Raw genomic sequence first — 12,612 nt, 5'->3', positions numbered from 1 at the left:
GTCAAATACTAGATTTCTATAATCATTGACTATTTTATCCTGTGAGCCTAACCTATTCCACTGATCGACTACTCTGTTTCTTAGCCTGTACCAAATGGTTTTGATGATCACTGCTTTATAATATAATTTTAAATCTGGCATACCTAGGCAACTTCATTTGCATTATTTCTATTAATTCCCTTGAAATTCTTGACCTTTTGTACTTCCAGATGAATTTTATTATTATTTTTTTCTAGATCTGTAAAATAATTTCTAGGGAGTTTGATTGGTATGTCACTGAATAAGTAGATTAATTTAGGTAGTATTGTCATTTTATTATATTAGTTCAGCCTCCCCATCAGCACATGATATTTTTCCAATTGATTAGATCTAACTTTATTTGAGTAGAAGGTGTTTTGTAATAGTATTCATATAGTTCCTGACTTTGTCTTGGCAGGTAGATTCCCAAATAATTTATATTGTCTATATTTATTTTAAATGGAATTTCTCTTTCTTTCTCTTACTGCTGGACTTGTCAGTAACATATAGAAATGCTCATGATTTATGTGGATTTATTTTATATTCTGAAACTTTGCTAAAGTTGTTAATTATTTCAAATAGTTTTTTAGTTGATTCTCTAAAATTCTCTAAGTATACTATCATGTCATCTGCAAAAGTTTTATTTCCTCATTGCCTATTCAAATTCCATTTTCTTTTCATATTAAAGCTAACATTTCTAATATTATATTGAATAATAGTGATGATAATGAGAATTCTTGCTTCACCCCTTATCTTACTAGGAAGATACTAGCTTATCCCCATTATATATAAAAGAAGAGGAAATATAAACGATTTGAAAAAATAGGTGAAGGAGTCTTACCAAATTATATCATTACACAAATATAATGCTGATATCTATACCAGGAAAAGCCAAAATATAAAAATAAAACTACGTACCAATCTCTCTAATGAATATTGATAAAAATTGTAAATAAAATATTATCAAAGAGATTATCCTTAAGAACTGCTTTGGCTTTCATAGATTTTGATATGTTGTCTCATTATTGTTATTCTCTTGGATGAAATTAGTGATTGTTTGTGATTTGTTGTTTGACACACTCATTCTTTAGGATTAGATTGTTTAATTTTCTTCTTTTTTAATAATAGTTTTTTATCTTCAAAACACATGCAAAGATAGTTTTCAACACTCACCCCTGCAAAACCCTGTGCTCCAAACTTCTTTTCCCTCTACTTCCCTCATCTCTTCCCCCAGAGAGTAATCAATCCGATACATGCCAAACACATGCAACTTCTCCACACACACCTCCACATCTCCCACGTACAAACAAACAAAAAATCCCAGACCAAAAAGGAAAAAAATGAGAGAGTGGGAAAAAAATCAAGCAAACAACAATATAGGTGAAAATGCTATGCTATGATTCACATTCAGTCTCTACAATCCTCCTTCTGGATGCAGATGCATCTCTCATCACAAGTCTATTAGTATTGGCCTGAATCACCTCATTGTTAAAAAGAGCTATGTCCATCAGAATTGATCATTACATATAGATTAATTTTCAATTAGTTTTTAGTCTATTTTTCTATAGCCCTTTATTGCATGTAATTTCTATTTAACAAGCCATCAAAGTTTCTTTTTTTAAAAAATAATTATTTAAATATTTTATTTCCTCTTCTATTAATCTGGGTGATTTGTATTTTTGTAATATGTAAATATTATTTCTATTCCTCTATTTTGCTCAGGTTGTCAGATTTGTTGGCATACAATTGGGAAAAATAGCTCTTAATTATTGTTTTAATTTTTTCTTCATTGGTGATGAAATTACTCTTTTCATTTGTGGTATTGATAATTTGGGTTTTCTTCTTTCTTTTAAAAATCTAATTAGCCAAAGATATATTCATTTTATTGAGGTTGTTTTTTTTCTTATAAAACCAGCTTGGTTTTTAAAAAATATTATTAATTCAATTTTCTTACTTTCAATTTTACTTATTTCCTCTGATTTTCAGAATTTCTAATTAGGTATGTAATTAAGGGTTTTTAATTTCTTTTTTTTCCTAGCTTTTTAAAGTTGTATACCCAATTTATTTATTTCCTTCTCTGTTTTGTTCATATAAGCATTTAACAATATAAGATTTCCCCTAAGAACAGCTTTGACTGTTTTTGGTACATTGTCTTATTACTGTCATTCTCTTGAATGAAATTTTTGATTGTTTCTGATTTGTTACTTGATGCACTCATTCTTTAAGATTCTGTTTTTAAATTTCCAATTAGTTTTTAGTATCTCTCCCTGATCCTTTATTACATGTAATTTTTATTCCATTGGGATCTGAAAAGAAAGCATTTAATATTTCTGCCTTTCTGCATTTGATAGTGACATTTTTCTGCCCTAATAATGGCCAATTTTTGTGTAGGTACTATCTATTATTGAGAAAAGGTATATTCGTTTGTATAATATTCAATTTTGTCAAGTCCATCATATCTAACTTTTCAAAAAATTCTATTTACCTCCTTAACTTCAGTTTTGTTTATTTTGATTTATCTAGTTCTGAGACAGGGAAATTGAAGTCTCCCACTAGTATAATTTTGCTGTCTTATTTCTTCCTGGAATGCTTAACGTCTCTAAAAATTTGGATGCTATATCATTTTGTGCATATATATTTATTGATATTAGTTGTATTGATATTAATTCATCTATGGCCTTTTTTAAGAAGATGTAATTTCCTTCCTCTCTTTTAATTAGATCTATTTTTGTTTCTCCTTTGCCTGAGATCAGGATTGCTATCCCTGATTTTTTTTTTTTTTTTTTACTTCAGCTGAAGCATAATATATTCTGCTCCAGTCGTCTACCTTTAGTCTGTATGTAGAATCATTCTGTTTCAAATGTGGACAGTTCATCCCATTCACATCACAGTTATGGTTACCAATTATGTATTTCCCTCTATCCTATTTTCTCGACTGTTTACACTTTTTTCTCTTTTCATCTTGTTCTTTCTCACCAGTATTTTGCTTTCTGACTCACCCCACCCTTAATCTGCCCTTCTTGCTACCACCTTCTTTTCTCCCCCCCCCCCCTTTCCCCTTCTCCTTCTTCTCTCTCTTGTACTTATCCACTTCCTTTTCTTTCCCCTTTCTCCTCTTACTTTCCTATAGGATAAAATGAATTTCTATAGCCAACCGAGTGAGATTGATGTTTCCTGAAGTCCTTGAAAGCTATCTTAAGCTGGAAAATTATTTCAGTCTGTTTCTTTCTAGGTTCTGCTACTTCAGAATCTGTTTAGGGGCTTAATTTAAGGTTGTTTCTGAGGGAAACTGGGGAGAGGTCAGGCAACTTCCTGGTTTTTCTCCACCATCTTAGATCTCTCCCTAGTATCCACTTTCAAGAGGGAAGATGGACAATGCTAACTCCTCTTCAGGTTGCTGAAGGGAGAATAAGACTCTGGGAAGAAGCTGATATGACAGAAGCAGGCAGTATCTATCATATTACTATTCCCAGATTGTTACACTTGAGAGTTTGGGGAATTTTCCTGTTCATGAGATCTAGGATTCTCTCTTGAATGGGATGTGATTCAATTTAAATCACTCCTAATGGGAGAATTCCTTCACTGAATTGTCTGATAAATATTTTCCTTTGTATACTTTCTCTCATTTGTATTTCACTTGAATTAGATGAATGGATTTTTGTTACTTACTATGTGTGTTCATTACAAAATCAACATTTGGAGGGAAGGGAGTCAGACCTTAGCTATAAATAAAGCCTGGGACCCTCGTGTCCCATAGATGAATAGTAAGCAATTGGTGAGTAGCATGACAGAGTGGGAGATCTATTCTTTTTGTGTCATGAAACCCTTTGACAGCTATAATCCCCTTCTTATAATTATGTTTTTAAATGCATAAAATACTCAGCAATACCACTACTAGTTCTAATTCCAGAGGTGATTAGGGAAAAAGGAAAGGAAGCTATATGTTCTAAAATATTTATAGGAGATCTTTTTGTAGTGACAACTGGAAATTGTGGGGATGACCATCAATTAAGGGATTCCTGAACAAGTTATGGTATACATTCATGATGCAATGCTAGTGTGCTATAAGAACTGATGAGCTCAGTAAAGCATAAAGCTGAAGTTGGAAAGCTTCCTCTTCTTGAGTTCAAATCTGATCTCAGACACTAGCTGTATGACCCTAAGTAAGTCACTTAAACTTGTTTGGCTTAGTTTCCTCATTTGTAAAGTGAGCTGGAGAAGGACATGGCAAATCACTTCAGGATCTTTGCCAAGAAAACCTTAAACTGGTTCACAAAGAGTCAGACACAACTGAAAAACAACTTAAGAACAAAATGAAATGTAATGGGGATAAATTATAATTAGTTTCAAAAATTCAACTATAATAATCCAGGAATGAAGGAGACAGGACTTTTCATGAGGAAGAGAAATAAGAATTTTAGTTAATCAAAAGTTTAATGAAGAACTGGGCAATATGGAAAACACTGTAGAATCAGAAGAGCTGAATTCAAATTCTAGCTTTCCCATTTTCTACCTGTGTAATCTAGAACATGTCACTTAACTTGTCTGGGTCTCTGTTTCCATATTGGTAAAAGGAAGAATTTTAACTAGATGATCTGTCTAGCTCTAAATTTTGTGAGCCAATAAAATTTAATAGCATGATATAGCTGCAACAATAAATGCCATCTCAGGTTTCACTAATTGAAATTAGCATTCAGTTCAACAAATTACATATATAATATTATATGTGTATGTATATATTCAAATATTATTTGAGATCTAAATAGAACATTCTGAAAGGAATGATAGCAAATTACAGTGAATTTGGAGGAGTACATATGAGGAACAGTAGAAGGAACTGGGGATTTTTATCATGGAGAAAAGACAAAGAAGGAATATGAGAGCTGTCTTCAACCAGTTGAAAGAATGACAACTAAAAGCAAGCAGACTTATTCTTTGTAACTCTAGAGGGCAAAACTAAGATCATGGGAGGAAAGCACTGGACAGCAAATTTCAACTTGATAGGAAAGAGAATTTTTTTTAGCAATTAGAACTATTGAAAAATGGAGTGGGTCCTGTTATGAGGCAATGAGTTTACAATTCGTGAAAATATTCGAAAGCAAATGCCAGTTCATGGGATTTTAGAGGTAGAAGAAAACTGTCATTTAGTCCAATACCCTTACTTTTCTTTAATTTTTCTTTATTAATACATTTTAATTTTCATTGACAAGTATATTTATATACATAAACAATAACAAAAGAAATAAAATGCAAAAATGAATGAAATAAAAAAAGTGATTGCAAATGATTGTACATGTAACTATACTCTTCTGTTATTAACAGATTTCAATTCCCTTTTATGTGTTGTCTTCCCTCATCAGAATGTAAGATCCTTGAGGGTAGGAACTATCGTTCTTTTTGCTTGCATTCATATCCCCAGGGCTTAGTATAGTGCCTGGCACATAATGTGCATATGGACTTTTATATGGGAGCAACAAAGTCATCCTCTATCTTTAACATGAATTTTCCCTTTTCAATTTATATGCTTTTAGTTCTGCTTTTGTCATTACACATCACTTCATATACCTTCCCATATTTCTTTGAAATTTTTATATTTGTCCTTTCTTTTTTCTCTGTATACTCAGGGTAACACAATTTCATTAAAACAAAACAATCTGACTATTCTGTGGAATTTGTGGACTTTCCCTTAGAAATGTTTCTGCTGAATAACAGGTATAATTCTAGGTAGAAGCCCGAAGACATGGGGTCATATCTGCCTAAAATATTAATAAGAAAAAGATAACACTAGAAGACATACTAATTCAATGCTGATTGAACAGTGAATTGGTACAACTATTTTGAAAACTTTTTTTTAAGAATTATACACGTTTTTAAATTGTTCATACCCTTTGATCCAATCCATCAACAAGCATGTATTAAGCTTTGACTTTGGGTCAAAAGCTGTAATTTCATTACTAAAATTTATATCCCACACAACAATAGTAACAGAAAAGAACAATCCCCAACTTATCAAAATATTCAGAGCAGCATTATTTAAAATAGTTAAAAGCCGGGAACAAATTGTGTTCAATGACTTAGAAATGGCTGGAAATGAGAATTACTGTCAGACTGTAAGTAATGATGAATATAAAAAAAAAAATTAGAGAAACAGATACAGAGGAAAGCAAAACCAATGGAACATAATACATAATGACTTTAATAATTCAAATAAAGATAACCTAAAAGGCAAAGAAATTCAAGTCAATTTCAGTGGTCAGTGTTGGTCCTAAATGATGTTTCCTTTCAATTAAAAAGGAGGAAAGTGTGAAAAATTGTGTGTACTGTTAAGCACAACACCTCTTAGATGGCTTTGTTTAATGACTGCTTTTTAATAAAAAAGATCCAGGGCAGGAGGGGCATTGTTGATTGGTAACTAATTGGCACATATGTCTAGATAAAATGCATTAATAAAAATACTGCTGACTAGTTTTGTGCTACTTAGTAGATGACAAAGAGATATTATCCTCAGTCTGATAAAAACAATCTGAATCAAACCACTTGTTCCCCTCCAAATTTCAGGGATTATGCTATGCACATGGTATTTCCAGGTTTACAAAAACATTTACATTTGTTTTCAAGGTCATTGGTTCGGAACGGCACCACATCTTCGTACTACAAGGGAAGAACAGCAAGAAGTTAGGAGTGCTAATTGTGTCCTACCATAGGTGATCAACTGGGTAAAATGGGTAATAGTGAGCCAAGCAAAATTAGAGGTATGTAAGATTGTGCTGTGCCTGTTTTAATGCAACTTTGAGATTAAAACTCATAATCTCAAGAGTTAAAGGGGGGTTATGGGGTAGCTACGTGGCGCAGTGGATAGAGTACCAGCTTTGAAGTCAGGAGGACCTGAGTTCAAATTTGTCCTCATACACTTAACACATCCCAGCTGTGTGATCCTGGGCAAGTCTCTTAATCCCAGTTGCCTCAGGGGGAAAACAAAAGAGGGTGGGTGAGTTTACAAGATCAGTACTTTAACACATAAACTATTAAATCCTTACAATAGCATGGCAACATGGACAGAGTGCTGAACTTGGAGTGAAAGAGACTAGAATTCAAATCTTGCTTTTGATGTTTCCCAGGTGTGACCACATATAAATCACCTAATATCTCTAAACCTCAGCATTCTCATCTGGAAAATAGAACATCTGCACTTAATAAGTCTCTGAGGTCCCTTCCAGTTCTCAATCTGTACCTCACATGTAAAATTTTGAAGCTCAGATAAAATAAAGTATGTAAAGTAATTTGCATACTTTAAAGTACCATTTTGACTGTGTTTTTGTTATTATTGCTATTTTTATTATTCAGATCATTGAAAAACAATCACTAGGGAAACTACATGAGAGGTAATGGAGATTAAATTCTGAATTTGAAGACTTAATTCCATCTCTGACACTTATTATCTGTATGACCTTGAAAAAATCATTTTACTTTTCAAAATTTCCATTTCCTTTTGTGTTTTTAGTTTTAGACACGGTTTAACCAAAGCATTGGAATGGCACTCTAAAGAATATTACCTGCCATCTAGGACAGGGATAGAGGAGAAGGAAGGAGAAAAAAAAATTCAACATAAGGTTTTGCAAGAGTGAAAACTATGCATATGTTTTGAAAATAAAAAGCTTTATACAAAGTAAAAATAAAATACTTTTTTTTTTAGCAATGGTTTCTGGCCATCTGAGATCAGGAGTAGTGCTTCATTTAGGAATGAGTCCTTCACCATGAGGTTCTTGTTCCCAAGTCAATAATAATAATCATAATAGCTCATAATTACCTGGATAGTACTTCATGATTGTATATCATCTCATTCAAGCTTCAAAACAATCCAGGGAGGATGTTGCTATTTTTAATTCCCATTTTACAGGTAAGAAAACTGAGGCAAGAGCTGAACTTCCCCAAGAAAGCTATTCTAAGGCCAGGTTTGAATTGAGGTTTTCTCTGACTCTAGTTTGCCATTACATCCACTCTTCCAAGCTTTACATGTTCTCAATGCAAAAAAATCCCATAAGATCTTCTGCCACAATGCCCATGTTGTTGGTCTATCTTTGATCTGTCTCATTTTTGGAAGGGAAGGATAACAATGAAAGTCAATATGCCTGAAGGTGATAAGCCTCCTAGCATCAATGAGTCACTAGACCCTCAGAAGTCCTCTCCCTCTTGGACAGAAACAAACATGTCTCTAGCCTACTCATCAGAGATTCAGTGCTATTCCATGAATCTTACAGGATGTTCTATTTTCAATAGGACTAAAGTATTTGTTTGATGGGCAGTCAGTAGCTTCCCACCTCAAATTAGCTACTTTTTTCTTTTTTCTCTTTCTTCCTTCCTAATTGGCAATCATTAATTCAGAAGCAGCCTCCATGCTACTGAAATGTCAGCTTAACAATTATTTCCAACCCAGTATGAAACAAACAAATATTAGAGAAATGTAAATAGAATATAAAGAGGAACGACTACAGGTCTGACTCAGAGGAATACTTCCAGCTTTGAGTGGCAAACTACGAGAACCTAGTAACAAGCAGGGCAGGGAAGTCCTAATCACCACTTACTCATACAAATATATTTCCATATGGGAAAGTGGTGACTGAATGGTATCTTGTCATATCAAATTTCACGAGACTGTGTTGGTTCCATGATTCAGAAATCTTAAAAGTTCAGGATGGCATGCCAGGGCAGACCCAGCTAGCCAAAATTAAAATAGGTTTTGGCCAGGGCAAGTCCATTTGTTGGCCCTGGTTTGTTTTGGAGAGATTTTGATATTAGGAGTGCTATAGTCAGGTAGAATGGATAAATGACTGTGCTTGGCAATGGTCACTGAAAGGGTCTGTTTACCTGTGGTTAGCAGGCAAAGGGATGACACAGAATTTCCCAATGATGGAACTCTCTTCTTTTCTCCAAATCTGGTTGGAGGAAAGAACCTTCAGAATCACTTGATTTATATGGCAATGTGGGATTGAATGGGCCATCAGTCCTTTGCCAATCAACTGGTTTTTCGGTCTGTAAGGAGACACAAGAGTTAAGTCCTAGAGAATTTATTATCCAGGTTACTTGTTGGGCACTTACATACTTCCATATTATATTCCAAGGACCTTTTATTTCATTATTAGAAATGACCTCTCCATGAGGACTGAAACTCTTCTAATCTTTAGGAAAATGGTCTCCAAAGTAGGGGACATGGCTATGACTTGACCAACCAATCAGAGCGGAAAGACAGGTCATTTCCCACCCTCCTCACAATAACTATTACTTGGTTTTATCTACAACACAACTACACCTATGTCCAGTACCCACCTTCTACCCCCTCTCTCTATTGTTCAAGCTCCCAACCTCTTCCTTGGGAAATGGGGTAAGGTGGGGGGAGAACAAGAGCAGGAAAGAGGAAATTGGATCATAGATTTAGAGATGGAAAAGACCTGAAGCTACTGGTCCATTCCCCACATTTTATAGATGAGAAAACTGAGGGTCAAAGAAGTTTAGGCATTGACATGCAGATTCAGGTATGATAAAGGACAGAAGTGGATTGGACGTCACGTCCTTAAAGTACAAAAAGTCTTTCCACTGTATTACACTGACATTTTTGATCATAACTGAAAATAATAAGCTAATCACCACCCAGGCATGCATCACAGAAGGGTTCTTAAGAAACCCACACCCTCATAGCCACCCCCTCCCTCCATCTCACTTTATGAGTGTCTAAGGTACCCCTCAGAGAGTTAGTGAACCACAGGATCGCACTAATAAGAGTCCCTTCTCTCCCTTTTCATTTTGGTTGAGACAGAATGAGGCACAAGTATTGAGCAAGAAGGGATGAGTTAATGAGGTCACTTTATTATTCCGCCTACCTCCAAACCACTCTTCTTCCAAACTTCCCTATTTCTGTTGAGGTCACCATCCGCCTTCTAAGTCACCCAGGCTCACAATCTTAGTATCATCTTTTCTCCTCAATCTCTTTCATCCCCCAGTTTGAATTATATCTCCACGACATGTCTCACATTTGTCTCTTTTTCTCCACCCAAGTTGGAACTCTCATTAGTCTTATCTCAAGTAACTTTCTTCTCAAATCCGTCCTCCATACAGATGTTAAAGTAATTTTACTAAAGTACAGATCTGACCACATCACTATCTTTCCCCCTCCTCAGGTAAATTATAGTGGCCCTATTGACTTTAGGGTCAAATATTATTACATCTTTATCTCAAACTTTGAACATGTTTCTTTTTATGTAAATTGTATATGTCTAATTATTAGTACAATAGTACATATATAATTTTCAAAACATAAATATGCATATATTGCACATTCTTAATAGTGTTACATTTTTAGGACTACATAATTAAAGAAATTAACACACCATTCTTTTAGGAGATTGTCTTCATTAAATTCTCTGCCCCCCAAAATAAATAAACACCTGTAGTCAACTTTCTAGTACTGAACTTCTTTAAATTTAACAGCTAATAGAAACATTGACCCTTATCACTTTATACCTCTACTAAAGCAATGACCTGCTGGTGGGTCTGCTGGCCACAAGTCTTTCCCATTCTAGTCCATCCTCCACTCAAATCACTTTAGCATCTTGCATATTGTACATGTATATATACAAGATTGATCTTGTATATTGTTTGTACATAGTTGTTTGCATAACACAGATTATGAATATTAGCCCTCAATCTACAACATCTTTTTATGATATTCACATTTCCCAACTGTGGGCTCCTTTAAGTCAGGGACTGTTGTTTTCCTTTTCTTTGTATCCCTAGTGCTTAACATTGCCTGGCACAGAGTAGGAACTAAGTAAATATTTAATGAGGGTAGATAGGTATTGAAGTGGATAGAGTCAGGCCCTGGAATCAGGAAGATTCATCTTTGTGAGTTCAAATCCCCCCTCAGACACCTACTGTATGATCTTGGGCAAATCACTTAAACATTCCTCATTTTCCTCATCTATAAAATGAACTGAAGAAGGAAATGACAAACCACTCCAGTGTGTCTGTCAAGAAATGCCTGAAAGGGATAGCAAAGAATCAGAATTGATTAAACAACAACAAATGTTTAATGACTTAGAATTGACAGTCAGATACCCCAAACCTCTCCAATCTGGTGGGACCTGCTGGAGTGTGGATTTCTCAGATATTTCTTTTGAGAGCCTGACTACCTCTATCCCATAATGAATCCTTATAGGAAATCTAAAATGGAAGACATCAGATATTACCTGATACTTTTAAATAAGTCCTTATTTAATATGTATATCAACCTAAAATGGAACACATTCCTAAAATGGAACCATTACCTGGTATTTTTAATAACCCCTCATTTAACATGGATATCTTAGCTCTTCAGCTAGATAACTCTCCAACAAGGATGGATGATTTCTCTTTATTTATTGAATCCTTTTCTTTTTATATTACATGTATTTCTAAATGATTTCCTTCTCCCTTCTCTGCTCAGCAGGTCACTGGAGGACCTCTCATCTGGGGTGTTCAATAGGAGAATTCATGCAGCAGGGAAGGGCTAGTCTCAAATTTGCTTTTTAAGTTTATTACACGCATCAATTATATACTGCTTACATATAGATTTGTTTCTGTCTCTAAAAAAGTTTTCATCGGATTCTGATACCCATCTGAATGAATAAATATTAATAATTCAAAGTAATATAGATCTTAAAAATACAATGTGCTTTACTTTGCGATCTTAAATCATTTGAACTTAACCACAACACAGTCAGTGGGCCATGCAAAGAAATAGATAGATAGATAGATATAGGCATACATAAATATAGATACATATACATATATAGATATATCTGTAGACATCTAGATATATCTACATATATTAGGAAGCTCAGCAACTTGTTAAAGGGTCCAGTGTTGAAGAAGCTAGAACCCATTCTCCTGACTTCAGGTCCAGATTCTACAAACTTCCCTTCTCCACTAATTTGCTTATAATATTATCCTTTATATCTAAATTATTTATCAGTTTGAGCTTTTGTATTTGATGTGAGACTTGGCTTATATCTAGTTTTCAGAAAGTAGGAGTAGGAAAATTGAAATCCAGAGAGTTGATTAACTTAGCTAAAATCATACAGCATTGGGAAATGAACATGAACATTCTGATTCCAAATTCATTGTTCTTTCCATCACACCATGTTATTTTTGGTGACTCAGGGTTTTCCTTACAGAGAAGAAATCAGTTTAACTAACTCTTGTACCTGAGAATAAAGTTGCCCTAATCCTGATCAAGGTGAAAATGGAAAGAGATCTTAAGTCAAGCAAATCATCCTCTCCCTTTCAACATTATATTTATTAATTCTTCTCTATTCCCTCTTAATCTAATACATCAGGAGTCGTCAAAGGCACTCAAATACGAATGCTATTTCACTACCTCAAAGCAAAGAGACAAAGTGGGGTAGATAGGGGAAGGCATTGAAAGCACTGGAGCTCATCAAGTTCCAGATATTTAGATTAAATAGCCTTTGAGGTTCCTTTACAATTCTGAAATGCTATAATGCTTTCTATGGTACTAGACTATGAAATCCTAGAAGGCAGACACAATACTTTATTCTTCTT

The 12,612-nt window shown here is 34.3% G+C and overlaps 1 protein-coding gene across 1 annotated transcript in view; it reads right to left on the bottom strand.

Moving 5' to 3' along the window:
- Positions 1–5,631: 5,631 nt before the first annotated feature.
- The window catches only part of PLA1A (phospholipase A1 member A), a 53,795-nt gene continuing 46,814 nt past the window's right edge, over positions 5,632–12,612 (bottom strand). Inside the window, exons 10-11 of the mRNA XM_003766589.3 lie at positions 8,884–9,048; positions 5,632–6,669 (exon numbers count right to left, since the gene is read on the bottom strand). Coding sequence (XP_003766637.2) covers positions 6,585–6,669; positions 8,884–9,048 — 250 coding nt within the window. The 3' untranslated portion in view covers positions 5,632–6,584. The remainder of the gene's footprint in view (positions 6,670–8,883; positions 9,049–12,612) is intronic.

Source organism: Sarcophilus harrisii, chromosome 3, assembly GCF_902635505.1.
Source record: "Sarcophilus harrisii chromosome 3, mSarHar1.11, whole genome shotgun sequence".
NCBI classification, from domain to species: Eukaryota; Metazoa; Chordata; class Mammalia; order Dasyuromorphia; family Dasyuridae; genus Sarcophilus; species Sarcophilus harrisii.
This window is presented reverse-complemented; position numbering and strand designations above follow the sequence as displayed.